General features: G+C 39.5%; 1 protein-coding gene across 1 annotated transcript in view; it reads right to left on the bottom strand.

Annotated features, from left to right (window-relative positions):
- The window catches only part of DEX1 (defective in exine formation protein (DEX1)), a 320,259-nt gene that overhangs the window by 240,437 nt on the left and 63,160 nt on the right, over positions 1-16,662 (bottom strand). Inside the window, exons 2-4 of the mRNA XM_089441661.1 lie at positions 16,144-16,309; positions 13,208-13,318; positions 378-460 (exon numbers count right to left, since the gene is read on the bottom strand). Of these exons, the coding sequence (XP_089297787.1) occupies positions 378-460; positions 13,208-13,318; positions 16,144-16,298 (349 nt within the window). The 5' untranslated portion in view covers positions 16,299-16,309. The remainder of the gene's footprint in view (positions 1-377; positions 461-13,207; positions 13,319-16,143; positions 16,310-16,662) is intronic.

Here is a 16,662-nt window from a genome sequence, read left to right as displayed (position 1 = left end):
TGATAGTACTGTTTTCATGTTGTATAAAACTTCTTTGTGCCATTTTATCTTGTATATGACAAGATTCCATTTCAGTTTACTAAGGTGGGGCAAGGATCTGAAGAGAATCGGAACTAAGAGCAGTACCTAGTTGCAGTCATTAAAACCCCCCTCTCAGGCCAAAATAAAGACGTGAATATGATCAAAGTCAACAAGGGAAGTGGATAAAATGCCTTGATAAAAGCTGACGTAACTTTTTTGTTACTTTTATAATAATATCCTTCTTGAGAAAAAAGAAATATAGCATTCCTACATCCTAGAACGTGATAGGATCTTTATGAAATTAATTGAAAGGAATTGATGTATTCCAAATACATTATTAGAAAAAGGTAAAATACCTGGCATTTTGTCTCCATCTGAGCCTTCTAGCACTTCCAGATAATGTACAAAAGAAGGAACCACTATTTCTAATTTACCATCGCTGCAAAACCCAATAGCAATTTGAGAACCAATAAAGTTAGAAAGTTAGGAATAAAGAAATTCAAGATCTTCTACTTCATTAGGTCAAGTTGAATAACTATCACCTATATACAAATATATAGTGCCAATGTGAAGAACACTAGAAAGATGATTTTGATTAATAACCTACAACATGGAAAGTTCACCACTCTTCCCAGAAATTAGACAGGGAAAACAGTGATGATAATGAAAGAGAGAGAATGAAATGGCATTAATATCTATCTATGCTGAAAAAGGTGTCAAATAACAATGAAATGTTTAATGTACAATAACTCTAAGGAAGTACCCCTAAGACATCTCCAGGATTATTGAGAACGACAAATACAAAAGAAAATCATAAAACAATTTACAAATTACGATAAATAGAATGAAGAGAAATTTCATCTGGTATTGGAAATCTTGCTCAATTGTTGGACATTGGATAAACCAATGCTCCCCGTGTGTTTCGCGACATGGACTAACCACTTCTCATTGATCCTTATCTCTGGCGATGCGATCATTGACTGACACCTGTGGGTTTTGTTCTAACGGCAATCGTGATTCCCAACAAGTGGTATCAGAGCATAGGTCATGAGTTCGATACACACCCAACTCGCATTGGGAGGGAGATTGTTGGACATTGGATAAACCAACGCTCCCCGTGTGTTTGTGACATGTACTAACCGCTTCTCGTTGATCCTTATCTCTGGCGATCCGATTGTTGACTAACACCTGCGGGTTTTGGTCTAATGGAAATCATGATTCCCAACAACTCAATTTCCAAATAAACATGCACCTCTAGACAGTCTCAAGTACCCAAAAGAAAAGCAACCATTACACCTTGAAAATGAGTGCCTTAAGCATCACCATCATAAAATAGAAAAACAGGGGAGAAAGAAAAAAGACACATACAAATATCTTCTCAAAAGTGGTCCCAAAACTATCATTAAAGAGACAATGTCAAACCTTGAAAGTGCATACTGCAAATATCGAGCAGCATCAACCACTGTATATGTCAGCCACAGTGGTGAATTCACTTACATTATGGTTAGTGTTACATGATTATCAGCAAAAGACAATCTAGTTGCATCTGGCTACACAATATGGGATGAATGGCTTCATTGAATCATTTCACAGCACATGTTATATCATCCCAAGGCAAAGGGATCTTTACATTATGACCACGGAGACATCACTATGAGCAAAAGCAGTTGCTTTTAACAAACATGCATACAAGGCATTCTCTTCAGAATGTATTTGCTGAATCTGATATTCCTTACTCAATTTCAAACTATCAGCATGCCCTAAGCAGGAACTACTAAATGCTAAAGAGTTTACCCAAACTCTTAACAACAATCAATCATGTTTGTATAAATGTCCATACATGACCAAAAAGCTAACAGTAAGACTGCTAAATGTGTCAGTATCTCAAGGGAGTGCCAAAGGCATCTCTAAGTCCTACCATCAGGAACATATTCTGCCCCAGGATAGTTGTTTCCTTCAGCAGGTCCTGATTTTCAACCTCCATTTCGCAGATGATGTGATCCTCTTGGCTCTACCCCAGACTTGAAGAGACAGCTAGATGGCATATCCAGCTTTTGTGATCTTCGCTAGGTGAAAATCATTATCAACCTAAGAAAACAAGGTGATGAACTTCAATGGCTCAATGAGTGTCCTTACAGACTTGCATTTCCTTTTTCAGGAAGAGGAGGTTGAGAACACTGCAGCTTATACCTACTTGGAATTTAATTCTTAACACCTAGATCCAAGTTGAGGATGGCACTCCAACCCCAGATCAATATGGGGTATCGGAATCTTACTCTCCTTGAGCATTTTTTTTGAAAACCGCTTTCAAGACATCCTTCAACATGGATATCATGGATTCTAACATTCAGCCCACAGTTCTTTATGGCTGACTCCTGATAAAATTTGATAACCCCTATGTTTTGCATAGACAACCAAAAACTGACTCATAAAGGCACATGACAGTTGTCAGTAAGGTGTCAAAAATATAGTAAAGGATCAACATAGGTTTCCAACTGCACGAATGCTTCAATGGCCCTCCCCCACACCCCAAGTGATTCCATGTCATTGCAATTTGATATCTCAAAGATTGCTTGATATTGATGGCAATTACAAGAGGGGTCGCAAGCAATGGTTGGAGTGAAGTCTAAGGAGGGTCAGTGTCTCAAGCGTGGGGCGACAGGTGCCCCAGCATCCAACTCTCAGTGAAGGGTGCAGAAGGTTGGGGGTATTTTAGCTTTAGGATGGATGAGAAAGAATTGGATGAATTTGGTTCAAACAAGGAGTTGAGTCTTGACATTTGGGTAGGATCATGATTTTTAGATGCTAAGCTCTAGGCAAGACATGACGGTGACAGGTTTGCTTCGGGAGGGGAGGGAAGGGCAAAGACTGAGCCTTTGTTGTCGAGTTGGGCTTCAAAAAGAGGAATTGGGGGTCAATACCCCAATGCAAAGCCTTGGTTGAAGGAGGCCTAGGTGTGGCCATGGCCATTTTTGCGAGAGACCTTCTCTCTAGGGAATAATGGCCTGGTGTCGTTTTCCAATCAGTTCGAAGAGGAATCTCAGGGCCTTGCCATTTTTTTCCTCCAAGTGGGTTGGGGCCCCAACCATTCTTCTCAACTGCTCAAGTTTTTGTGAAGGAAGGTCTAGTGCAAACTTTAAACCTCTTCTTTGACAGCAGCCTTCTTTTGGGTGTGGGAGGTTCTTCATTGCAAGGTTGCAGCTACTTTGTTAATGCGTTGTTTGAATCTAAGGAAGGAGAAGGCCTTTTGTTTGGAAGCGGAGGTGGAGTGCTCATTGGCTCATTTCAAGTAGTTTCAAATGGATGGGCATCAGGTTCCATCTCTCTAGGAATTCAGGATTTCGGCCAAAAGAGGCAGAAAAACAAATGTATTAGACCCAAAGGGGCTCATCCGAAGTTAAACATGGGGGAGGACATGCTCATGCATGATGTCATGGATCTAGCTACGAAGGCAATGGTGGGTTGGGCAAGGGGAAGGAATTTTATTTACAAAACATTGAAGGATTAGGTAGACACTGTCGTTAAGCCACATGTGCAAAAACCTCTAGAGATAAGTATGTTGGCCCGCGATTGGGTTCAACTTACCTTTGACTTTGCAGAGGAGGTGAATTGATTCACACAACGTGGAATCTAGACTCGACCCCTATTATCTTCAAGAAGTGGACTCCTTTATTTGATGCAAGTCGTGAAAGGAAAAATGTGGTCCCGATCTAGGTGATATTTTCGGGGCTCCCTTTGCAATACTAGAATCCCAAGATCTTTGAGGCACTAGGTAATTCTTTGGGAACCTTTCTGGAGACAAACATGTCATATAAGGAAACATGGGATAATTCAGTGGCTACAATATTGATCAACATAGACATCCAGAGCACTAGCGGAAGATATGGATATTAAGTTAAGGTCGCAGTGGCTACAGTTGCTTGATTACAAAGTGGTGTCATTCAAGTGTCGAAGATGTCACAAACAAGGTCATTTGTTAAATCAATGCTTGCTTAATTTCCACCAGACGCAGTGTAATGAGGAGGTGAATCCACCAATTTCTCAGTCGACTGGAACAGTCTCATTGTCGAGCAATGACTGCAGACCAAGTGTCCCTAGGGTTGCTACTACAGCGATGGACACTGCAAGGATGGAACCCACTATGGTGGAATTAGTTGAGGTGCCTTCGGCAATCTCAAGTCAACTGAAGGGAGTCGTTATGGAGGATAGTTCAATAGTTCCCAGAGCGACCGCCTCTCCAGTTTTGTTGTCCCACTCGATTTCGAGGGCAATTTGGGTGGCCTTTGCAGCCCTTTGTCCTTGCCCTATGGTCGATCAGGGTTTTTCTCCTCCTATTGTCTTTACTGAGCGAGTTATTTTGAAGATGTGGGGGAGAAAGGCATTCTCTACAACCTTAGGTCAATAATGGTTTTTCCAATGGAGGAAGATCTATTGGGTGCCTAGGGAAATGGGAGATTTCCAAGACTAAGGGGGCAAGAAGAGTAAGGAAATATTACCTCTCAAAGGCTAAGGATAAAGCTCAATATCACTGGCAATGGGTAGACAGATGTCTATTGATGGGGTGCTTAGAGCAACAACAGCCCTGGGGGTTATCCCATGAAACTTTATCCTTCAATTCCAAGTGGTGTTAGCAAGCCCCTAAAAAATACTTGCTGCGAAAAGGGCATTGGCAAATATTCCAGATATCAATCTTCTTCAAGAAACTTTAGGGGAAGGGAATTTTGTTTCAAAAGCTTTGGAATATTTGTGCGGAAGTTGGAAGTTTGTTGGTTTTGATGTTAAAGGGTCCTTGGGAGGTTTAGATATGGGGGCTAGAATCCTCGAGACATTAAGGAACCAGTGGAGTGTTGAGTTAAGCCAAGGTCTCAAACTTTTTGCTGAAAATTTGAGTTGTCCCTTAACAGTGCTCAACGTATATGGTCCCTACTCAAGTGAAATCTTTTCAAAATCATGCTACATGATTTTTTTTTTCATAGGAGGAGACCTAAATTTCACTTTACGTGTTGCTAAAGTTTGGGGTGCAAGGGCTAAACTAGATCCTCTTTCTGATTATTTTACGCATCTATTGACCATTCATAAGATGGTGGATATTGAACCTGTGAAACTCAAGCCTGCCTACAAAAACAAGAGCACAAGGGAGGAGCTTGATGCTAAGAGGCTGGATCAGTTTTTCGTTTCAAAGGTTATTTTGACTCGTTTCATCCTCCTTAGACAACGGGTATGTAATGGTGGAGAGTCGAAGCAATCCCCAATTTTGTTGGAACTTAAAGGCACGGATCCAAAACCTCGTAGTCCTTTCAAGATGAACTCTACTTAACCGAAAAATAAGGAGTATATTTCATTGGTTAAGGAACAATGGATTCCTTCTGAGTCAGTTAGGGGTTTGTCAGTGCCAAGGTAGTTTGAAGAAAGTTTCAAGTTAATCAAGGAAATTACAAAAGATTGGGCTTAAGAGAAGAGACAGGTTGACGAGTAGACTCTTTCTCAAGTTGAATAGGAATTGGATGGGGTTGCTAATTCTAGTAGGGAAGGATATATTAATGCGGATTCTCAAGCTTCTTTGACTAGATTAGAGACAAAAAGGAAATCTCTTCTAGCAAACAGGGAGGAGACTTGGAGAGTAAAAACCAAAGCCATTTGGTTAGATTGTGGGGATGAAAACACTAAAAAATTTCAAGCCTTTGCAAAAGGGCATAAGATATGCAATACCATTTGGAGTCTTCATAGTGCGAAAGGAAGTTTTCCAATTTTGAAAGGTTCGCAAATTTAGAAAAACATTGTTTTCAAACTCTTTTCAGTGACTTATAGGGAGCCTCTATTGCGAAAGACATTAGAATCGCTCAATTTTTTCCAATATTTTTGGAGGAAGAGGATAATCTCTCTTATGTAGAAAGTCTCTAAAGAGGAGCTTGTGGCGACCTCAATAGCTTTCAAAAAGACGAAACCCCTGGGCCTGATGACAGTCGATGGAATTCTTTCTAGGTCGCTTTGACATTCTAGGGAAATATTTGCTAAGAGCGGTCAAGGAGTCTAGAAGAAATGGGATAATTCTCCCTGCTTTCCACTCAACTTTCATAGCACTCATTCCCAAGATGGACAACCCTCAATCCCTTTATGGCGTTCGCCCTATTTTGTTGTGCAACAGTGTCTATAAAGTGATAGCCAAAGTAATTGCTAGAAGATTAAAACCCATTCTGTCTAAGGCTATCTCTCTAGAAATATTTATGTTTCTGAAAGGGAGACAGATTCATGAAGTAATGGGGTCGCTCAAGAAGGGTTGTATAGCATCAGTATGCAAGAAATTAAAAGGCATAATTTATCAAGAGCTTGTGATCGAGTCAACTAGCTTTTTATTCGACTTCTTTTGATTCATTTGCGGTTTGCGATAGAGTTTATCTCGTGGATCATGAGCTACCTTCTTTCAGTCTCTTTCGTGGTGCGTATCAATGGCTTACTAGTGTCTTTCTCAATTTAGGGCTAATGGAGTCTAGGAGTAAGAGATCCTTGCTACAAAAGAGATGGATGTAGATTCAAAAAAAACAAGGGGGACTAATTCGTGTCCCTTAATCCTATAACCCTAGTGTCCTTCTATTTCCTTGAACAAATAAGGGAGGGAATTAGACCTAAGTCACCTCAAAAGAACTTGATGAAAACCTTTCTCAAGAAGAAATAAGAGATAAAGATAACATAAACATGGGCTCCTCCTTTGAATACATAGCTCGGGATGAGAGAGGTTGGAGTCCAGAAGAGCGATGGAGGATGAAGGATGAAGTCAGGGCGACTATGGATTGCAGTTGGATTTGGCCGCTAGCAGCAAAGTATGTGTGTAAACGAGGTGGCAACGCTTTCTTTGGTCAGTTGCGAGTCCGTTGGGTCTCTTTTATAGGGAAAGCGAGGTGGTTCTTAATCGGAGAGCCCTGTTAGAGGGTCAATATTTTCCTCTCCAACGAGTTTTGGGGTTTCGCGAGATGAGAGGGCAGGGAGTCATTAGCCAGGCTCAAATTTCCAGCTCCAGGTGGGAGGCCCTGATAGATCAGGGGGGCAGTTGCATGTCATTGACCACGTGGTGAAAGCGACTATGAACCCAAGAGGGAAGGTGGTGACTCTGCATGCATGAAGCAATGCATTCCCACCCCTTGTTGGTCTCCCTCACAAATTACTGGAAGTTAAAACCTCACAAGAGCAGGAGGAAGGGTTTGGTATTGCTAGGGTTTCCAAGGGAATTTGACTTGAAGCCCTCCAAGATCTAATACCATCTGAGTTTGAGGGGAAGAGGCCTTGCAGATATCTTTAGCTCTAAGAAGACTGTAGGGACTATTAGGGTCCTATAATATAGGTAATCAAACTCTATCTATCAAATTATTTATTTTGGGAATTTGTTGGTAAAGTTTACCTATAAATTCACCAGGTATTACAGTCTAAATTGTCTTTGTACAAAGGTCTCAAATTGGTCAAGTCATTGAAAATATGTGTCAAAAGAGGTCCATTAGTCTTGATTTGAATTGTAAGGTCCCTAAGGGGTCATCATTGAGGTGTCATGAGTGTCTTGTCATGAGTAAGTGTTGGACAATTGATGGTGGTTGTGCTAGTTTTGTGCATGAATGTTGGCACTGATGTCAAATAGACTAGCAAGAATGTGTGTTGAAGCAAATGCATGGCTCAGAAGGATTCCTATGATAGTTGCAAGCTTCAAGTAGAGAATCATCATAGCAACAGGTTTATTGGAAAAGCCATAAAATGATGATTACAGTGATGGACGAGATGAAAGTCCATGGTAGCTGCAGGCTTCGTGTAGAGGATCATCATGGTGGGTGTGATTTCAGTTGTCCAAAGAGTTAATGAGCAGAGAAGTTTACAATCATCTTTCAAGCAGCAGAAGGGCTCAAAACCTACATCGTACCCTCTCCATTGGAAATTGCTTTGAACAAGCTTTCCAACGATATGTGGAAGTCCAAAAGTGGACTCCTGGATCAAAAGATATGGTATGTTGAAGTTCAGGGTTTTGAAGCCGTAGCAAGGAAGGATTATCGGCATATCAAAGATCGACATCTCAGAGGTCCAGCATATTGGTGCATCAGTACATCAGAGCATCGGCACATCGGAAGATCAACATATCAGGTATCAAAGTATTGGAACTTCTTAAAGTGAGGAACCTTTAAAAGTTGCGATATCGATAAAGTGTCGATAGTATTAAAAGGCGTCGAGGAATGTCGATAAAGATAAACGAGGAATTCCATTGCAAAACCAAAGGTTGACGGGCCCTCTTCTCTCTCGTCTAATAGGACACATCGCAACATATGATTGGCTCCGATAAGCTACAATGGCACCTAACGTCAGCATGACGTGGCAGCACAAGAAGACACGTGGCAGGCATTTTCAACCTTATTTAGTACTCTAATGGGCCAGAACTGAGTGACACGTGTCACCTCTAAGGAATTGCCACGTGCAGTGATGACATCATATCGGAGGTCAGCATATCGAAGGTTGAAGATGTCGGAACTCCAGAAAAGTTGGAGTTTTGAAAAGTTCCAATAAAGGGGGCTTCCCATATTGGGTTGGCACATGGTCGTGAGAGTTCAAAGAACTAAGGGCACAGAGCAGTTAACAAAGGAAGAATGGCCTTCAGCAGGAACAAAACGAGCTAGCACCTTAATGCTAAGCAGCAGGTCACAAGTAACGGTCCTATGATGAAAAGCACTGTGAGGGCTAAGCAAAGGGAGCTAAGGTGCAATCGGAACTTCGAAAAAGCTACGATTCAAAGGGGCCTTTGATATGGCATTAAGTTGATGGTCACTGGCCCGGTCATATGAGAGAGCAAATGCCAAAGGAGCTAAGCGCCAAGGGACTGACGAGTATCGGAGCATTGCAAAGATGTGGAATTTCTCCAATAAGACAGTACAAAGAGTTAAAGGCATATGGGTCGGCAACTGTGAGATTGGATGCAAGAACAGAGGAGTTGGTAGTTTGAAAGGACAGCTAACAAGTTTTGTGAAAACAACTTCAACCACTCCAGATTCCAAGGCAAAGGATCAGCATTAATGAACCAATTTCCAAATTTCAAGGTTGGAGATTTTCCAGCAGTTCCAAATTCCCTGCAGTTTTCCAATGATTGTTTTTATCTTTAGATTATTGTTCAGATTTTTTCCAGTAAATAGCTACAGTCAGCACCAAATTTTCCACAATTCCTATTATTTAGTTTTGTTCTAGAAATATCTATAATTTTGTTAGATATTATTTTGTAATAAATTCCGTTTTGAAATCTGAAGTTACTTCAATAGAAGTCTATAAATATTTTGTAATAAGACTTAGTAAGGGTTGGATTATGTATGAAGAGCTCTACCTTGATGTAGTTTGTGGATTATACTCAAAGTAATCAATTTTCAGAAATACAAGGCAGTGTTTTTCCAGGATTCTTGTGTCAAACAAATGGTGATGTGTTCACATGTAAAATTGTTCTTTTTCTTAGTTTTCATATAAATTTCCCCTCCTGATTGTTGCAAGAGGATTAAGAGTTGAATTTACTTAAGTGTACTTTGCTCTAGCTTGTTTTAAACAATCATAGTGTTTTCCTCGTGAGATTAAATATAAAATTCATTTAAATATGCTTTATATTTAATTGATCATCTACCTTTTCATCTTAACCACACCATAAATATCTTAAGATCCAAGAGTTTTCCTACCCTGCCCTACTACAGATACTCTGCCAAATTGTAATTAAGTACCCAAAATTTTATGACTCCATGCCCAATGGACGTTTCCAGCATCTTTCAACCAAAATTTTGAAAAACCCATCTTGAACTTCAATATCTAGTTTAATATCGTGAAAGCAGAAAATAAATCATACAGAGAGAGCCCTCTCTGAAGCTGGAAGGGCTAGATCCCAGCTTTAAAAGTGGTTTGTGGTTACTTTTGTAGTTTTCTTCCTTAGCCTAGGAAAATTACGGAGTGCTAACAAGGACCTCAAGGGAAAAGGGACAAACATCTGAACCGATTGGGGTGTGTACCAGTCTGATTGAGCATCCAATCCAGCTAAGTGAAGAGATTCGTCATCACCGCATGCGACTATCCTCAGCAAGTGGTACCCCTGTGGTTCTTGTAGAAGAACTTCATGCGGTTGAATCCCGACCAAACCCTATCCAAGGCGAGGAGAACATGTGGAGGATGTAGAGGAAGAGCGATACAAGATCCGACTGGTTGGGTTCAAGGTCGCAACAGGAAAGGAAACGTAAAAAGAGAAAAACAGGGTGTGTCAATTTGCTACAATCTCTGCGTAGGGGAAGACATGGGGATGGAACACGTCATAGAGATAGCTAAAAAATTCTTAGTTGGAAGGGCAAGGAGGCTCTTCAGCATGTAAACTCTAGAAGAATGGAAAAATGAACACATAAATGGGAGGGTATCGGATCCCCCAAAAGTGGGAGTGCTAGAGAAAGGTCAGTTTCATCTGATCTTCCAAAATCAGGCCGATGCAGAATTGATGGTTAAAGAGGTATGGTTCATTGACACTACTCCGTTTGCTTTCAAATTTTGGTCTCCCCTCTTTGATGCCCGTAGGGAGAGAATGGATGTGATGCCCATATGGGTTTGCATACCAGGTCATCTCACATACATGTGGAATCCGCAAAGCTTTATGAATATTGGAAATACCTTGGGGAATTTTTTGGGGGCGGATTACTCTTTCAAGGAAACTAAGGACTAGTCAATGGCAAGAAATTTGGTATGTCTAGATTTGAGGGCAAAGCTGCATCAAACCATGAATATTGGGAAGGAAGTGGAGTGTCTAGTGGATCTTAACTACGATGGGATTCCTTTTAGATGTAATAGGTGCCACAAATATGGACACCTACTGGGCAACTTTACAATGTCATTCAAACCCAATGAGTTCCAGCTCAAACCCAATGAGAAGAAAAGGAAGAAGAGTAGAAGAAGAGTAGAAGAATTGGATTATCATGTGAAGGACCGACTCTTATATCATCATGGGAAACTCTGCATTCCACAAACTGAGAGGATAAAGATAATTAGGGAAGCGCAAAATTCTCTGATATGAGGTCACTTTGAGTCCCTGCATTGTAATTCTCTGCTGAAGACACAATAAAACAAGGCCACCACTGAAAGCTGGACTGGAGATGTAGCCCTGGAGGATAGGGTGAACTCCTTATTAATTTGTTGTGTCTTTGTGTTTGCTTATTGTATTTCTCTGTTGTCTTTCCATTTAAATGTTTGTGTATTGGCAAACTGATCGATGCGTTGCTTAAATAACACAGAACACACACTAGCACATGAGTTTGTAATACCTTTATTCAATAAATCTTTAACTGAGGTCACTCATAGGGTGATTATCAGATCACTCAGTCATTAAAGCCGTGTATCTGGTGTACCTTTGTGGTTGCTTGCTCAACTTGAACATAGAGTTAGGAGTCTCAACTCGCTCTGGGCCTCTAAATCAACCTTTCAGCTCACTTGGCTCTCTTATTCCCTGTACTGGGAGTCACTCACTGATTGGTTGCCTCCACTCTTCCTTGTCCTCCTCATCCTGCAATGACTCATTGTCATCCTGCTATATGACCTACTTGCGAACTGGCTAATACTCAATTTGTGATACTGGTTGAGGCTCCTGCTTGGGAGCGAGTAGCTCCTCATGTATAGCCATCTCCACAAATCAACCACGACCACAAAACCCAGCTGCAAAATTTTATAAAATAACTTTGTTGCTGCAAAAAAGGAAACTCACCACTGCAAATCCTCCTGATCTCGGATCTCTCTCTCAGAATCTTCTAGAAAGCTATGATACCACGTTAAATTTCTAATACCGACCAGATTTATTTTCTCATGGCATTTAATTTATCCCCAACTATTTATTTATTTACCCAAATAAATATTGAATCACTAAATAATAAAATCACTAGTATTTTTAACTTCTAGAATTAAATATATGCAATGGAAATAAACCAAAGAGATCAATCACACATTGCAAAATAAAATTACCCACAACAATTCTCCATCATTTAATTATCTAGAGATTCTAGGTTTCTCAACCCACATAGATACAAGGAAAAATACAAATCTGGATCCTGTAACTCGGGCTCCCCAAAATAAATGTGGCCCAAGAGATTCAGCCTCAAGGAAATTAGCCTCCGAATGAAATCGGCCTGGAGAACTCAGCTACCAATTCGAACTATGCCCTCTTTACGTGCCACTAATGCGCACTAGGGAAAAACTCGGCCCTCCAGCAACTCAGCCTTCTCCAAATAAAAACAATCTCCCTCCGGTAACTAGGCCCTCCTGGATTCACCTTAATCCACTCACACTTCTCCTTCTCTACACTCCTAGTCCACTAAGCCACTCGCACTTATAAAAAATTGTTTTCTCTGAATGTATCACACACACAACTTGTGTTCTATATCTTCACCTCTCCGCTAGGCCTCCTTTATAGTTTTCATTGAGTCCAAATTCCTAACCCCAATCTCCCTTCTAGAAACATCTAGGAGATCAACGGTTGAGATTATTTCTAAGTCACTATAATAATTAAATTAGTTATCCTTAGAAAATGACCCAATAGTCCACAATAATTAATTTACTTTATTTTTTGTGCTTTTCCTACGTTAGACTTAGGAAAGAAAACATAAATCACTTGCTCCACCAAGCAAGCACCTAGAAGAGGCAAATAATATCTCCACATGCTAAGACACCATGCCTATGTCGAAGACCTTCCGAGGCTACTACTCAGTTCAACAAAAATCTGGCTGGAGGAGCTGCCTCCAGTCCTGGGAGTGCCTTTCTGTCTAGAAGAGGTAAACTGCTGCCAGGATCTGGTCAAGGGGGTCTGCCTGCTGTTCATTCATAAGCTGTCCTGAAACCTCATACAACACCACTGCATAAGGCATTCTCTTAAGCTTGTATTTGCCTAATGTGATGCAGCCAATTCTCTCTTTATTATCACAACATTGTATCTCGATAAGCAAGAAATAAAAAAAATTGAGATATATGCACTCGACTCTCAATAGCCTTGCTAACATACTATGTTAAATGATTTTTAGTATGATTGGAAGAACTTGTGCACACTCATACCTATCCTAATGTGGTCATTGGAGCAGATCTTAAACCAGAAGTGTGCTCAAGGCCAAACGAAAGATAAATGGCATAATGCAATAAGCAATTGAAAGTAACTGGAGTAATTTCTCTTCACCTGTTAATATCAGCAATTAAAGGTGTTGCATAAATGCTTGAGCTGACTTCAGTCTGCCACCTCAACTCCACATTCTGAGGACATTTTGTGTTTAGCAATGCATCCTCATCTCTGCAAATAACAAAAATATTAAAAGATCAGGCAAGTTCCATACTTCTCTATCTGTGATCACTTTCCACATCATCTTTCTAGAACTATGATGGTTACTTTCTCTCCGGGTAAGCATATCAAGAACATAGCTGCATCAATCGGTTCTGCATTCTTCATTTGTACTTGTCTTCAGAAGGTCCTTATGAATGAAAAGTATAAACAAGGCATGTAAGACCTGAAGATGTTATTTACTTTTATACATGCCATGCTCAAAACAAAATACTAATTACGGAAACAATCAATGATAGACTAGACTCTACAGTTTAGGAAGTATGACAATTCACCAGAAAAGCACTAGATCTCAATGACAATTCCACCATGCAGTAGCCAACAACCATAACAATAAAACCAAAACCTGCATCAATACCCATCATGCACACACACTAAAAGGGCAACCTATTACCGGCTAAACTAAAATTCAGTAACTGGCCAAAATGCAGTAAGCTTGCTAAAGAACAAGAATGAGTTTTAAATTGCCTGTCCGCAAAATCAATACTGAAATTTTCACAACAAACAATAAATGAAACAAAACTTAAATGACCTCCGTGCTAGATATAATGGTCATAAGTAGAATTAAGAATATTAAATATATTTTTGTCATGTTCTAAAAGGCGTTGTCTGCTGATGCGTCAAATTTGCCCAGAAGCCCAAAAATCGTCAGAATCTGGCCATTTTTTTAATTAAAAAAAATCTGGTAGTAGGACTGTTTGAACCCTGTTTTGATAGTAGAAATGGATTCAGCACCATGAAAAACCCCTGGGGCACCCAAAATCTTGAAGCTTGACAGCTGTAACCTGGATTTCCAAAAAATTCTGCCGGATTTTATCAAAATCTTGCCAGAATTTTCATGGTTTTCCGGGTGAAATTTATACCTCATTAGACTACGCTGTTCTAAAATCGTAATAAATGACTTAGATAATGAGGTAATCATGATTTAATTGTAGTCATTAATAATTAGGAGTTCAGCGGCTACATCTCGTACTCCTCTCTTACTATATATTGAAACATTATCTCACTCAATAAGCAATTAATATTATTCTCTCATCTATTGGTGTATTTTGTGTACATTTTTTTTTGCAAAGAAGTCTGATATTGTATGAGAACCACAGTGAGGAGGAGCCAGGGAGAAAGCTGGTGAAGCACCTAAGAACTGCTACAGATCAGAGATGGACCAAGGGCTTGCAAACACATGTGATACAGAGTTGAACAAAGGGCTTGCAACCAAAAGTGAGACAGAGATGGATGGAGCAACTGCAAACATGTGAGTGAGACCTAGACAGAGGGAGGGACTGCAAGCACGAGAGTATGCAAAGCCACAATAGTTTGGGCATAGCACAATCATAACAAACTGCAGACAACGCCCTGAACAGTTACAACTTAGATCATACATGCCTTCCACTGAGAACAGTAGCTTCGATAGTCAACAGAGAAGCACACAGCAAGACTTAGAATGCAGAAAAACTCAACAGAAAAACAGCGGGGGAGAAGTCAACTGTCCTAAATAACTAGAAACAATTGTCTCAGTGACCAATTTTTCAGTATTTCTGGAGAAGAATGTATGTTTTAAGTTCGGTGGACAAAAGTTTGCCTATGTAGTTTCTAGAACAGAATTTCTAGGGTTAGATTTCTTTTGTTGGAGGCTTATTCTCATCCTCAGCAGCCAATCTCCAAGCAAATTTTGTACTGTAGATGTGTGTTCCTCTAATACTGGAGAATCATCAATATCATGTTTTCTCTGAAAAAACAACGAACTTGACAAGATTCAAGAAGTGATCTGAGATTTGAAAAGACTTAAACTTCACTGCTCATACATTTGATTTGTTTGACTGTTATTTATCCATGATATGTTTGTCCTTTAGTTGGCAAAATACTTTTAAGACTTTTAGAGAAGCGGATGTTTAATAAGTCACTGGCATTGTTGGAAGAGACATGACCCCAGATTTCAGATAATTTATCAGCAAAAATTAGCCCTGAGATGCAGATATTTGAATTTTGAAATAAAAGTCCATATTGTCCAAAATTTTGTTCATCCTCTAGTAATAGGCATTTATGTTGCTAATATGCCTTAGATTATATTTCCCTGTAACCATTTGCCATTTCATATAAGTATCTTTGCTGCATTCATAGATCAGTTTTTATTTCATGTGTGTTTGTCATGTTAGAAACTTACAGCTGATGCTAAGCTATGAAGATTTATTTTGAAGACAACCAAATTTAAAGCTCAATTATGCAAGACCATAAATGTAAAAATTGAAATTTCAAGAAGAATGTAGATTCATTTTTGCACTGAATATAAGGCATCCTTGAATCTTTTGAACAGTTGACCTTGTTCATCTCTATATAGTTGGTCCAACTGGGAAAGATATTTATGGCTCGGATGTTTTTTTTGTATTATATTCTTGTTAAGACCTTGAAAGTGGAGTATCACTATCATTCTGTGATTTATCATAATATTACATCAAAAGTGAATTTGCAACAATAGTATTTGATCAATGTTTTGATGCAATGTTTATTGTCCTCTTACTCCGATATCAGACATTAGGATCCCGAGTATTTCTGGTAAAACCATGCTGTCATGTTAACATTAGGTTAGTATTAAAAAATTATCTATCTTATTTTTTCACCAGAGCTTCCTCATGAGAAGTGTTTAGTTTGAGGAGCTACCATGAAAATCTACTCAACTTATATTACGCTGGCATCATATATTACCATGTAAGATTCGCACTATAATACAATTTTGTTGTTACAATAAATGCCAAGCCTAATCAGGAAAAGTAGAAACTTACAAGGTGGGCAATGGAAGATTGTCATCGGTTGCTTCACGTTCACGAAATTTATTTTTCTTTGAGCTATCATCAGATGATTCCCTTAGGCATCTTACATTGTGTACAGAACTACATAGTAGCAAAATGCAGAAAGCAAGTATAGACACAAACTTCATAATTGCCCGGCCTGCAAACATCAAAAAATCATAGTAAGTCAAACACACAATCTTATGAGGGCTGATCTCTCACTTCCAAGGGATGTTCAGAAAAAAATCAGTAGAAGTATACCTGGTAACCAACTTGACACAGCCGCTTTTAAAACATTCAACATTTAAAACATACATAAAGTTGTTTAAATTTTTCTGTCTAATCTGAAGTTTTATTCCAGAGATTTTACATTAAGATACAGTTCACTGTATGCTGAAATTACGGAGGTTTCTTATAATTTGTTATGTTCATCCATTTGAAATGCTGCTAGTGAAATATGTTAGCAAAACCAAAACCGGTAAACATTGATGAAAATGTTTTACTCGCTAGTAT

The sequence above is a fragment of the Pinus tabuliformis genome, chromosome 9 (genome assembly GCF_031772625.1).
Source record: "Pinus tabuliformis cultivar Carrire ecotype Pingquan chromosome 9, CPIR1, whole genome shotgun sequence".
Lineage (NCBI taxonomy): Eukaryota > Viridiplantae > Streptophyta > Pinopsida > Pinales > Pinaceae > Pinus > Pinus tabuliformis.
Note: the sequence above shows the minus strand (reverse complement) of the source record. Positions and strands in the feature narration are given on the sequence as shown.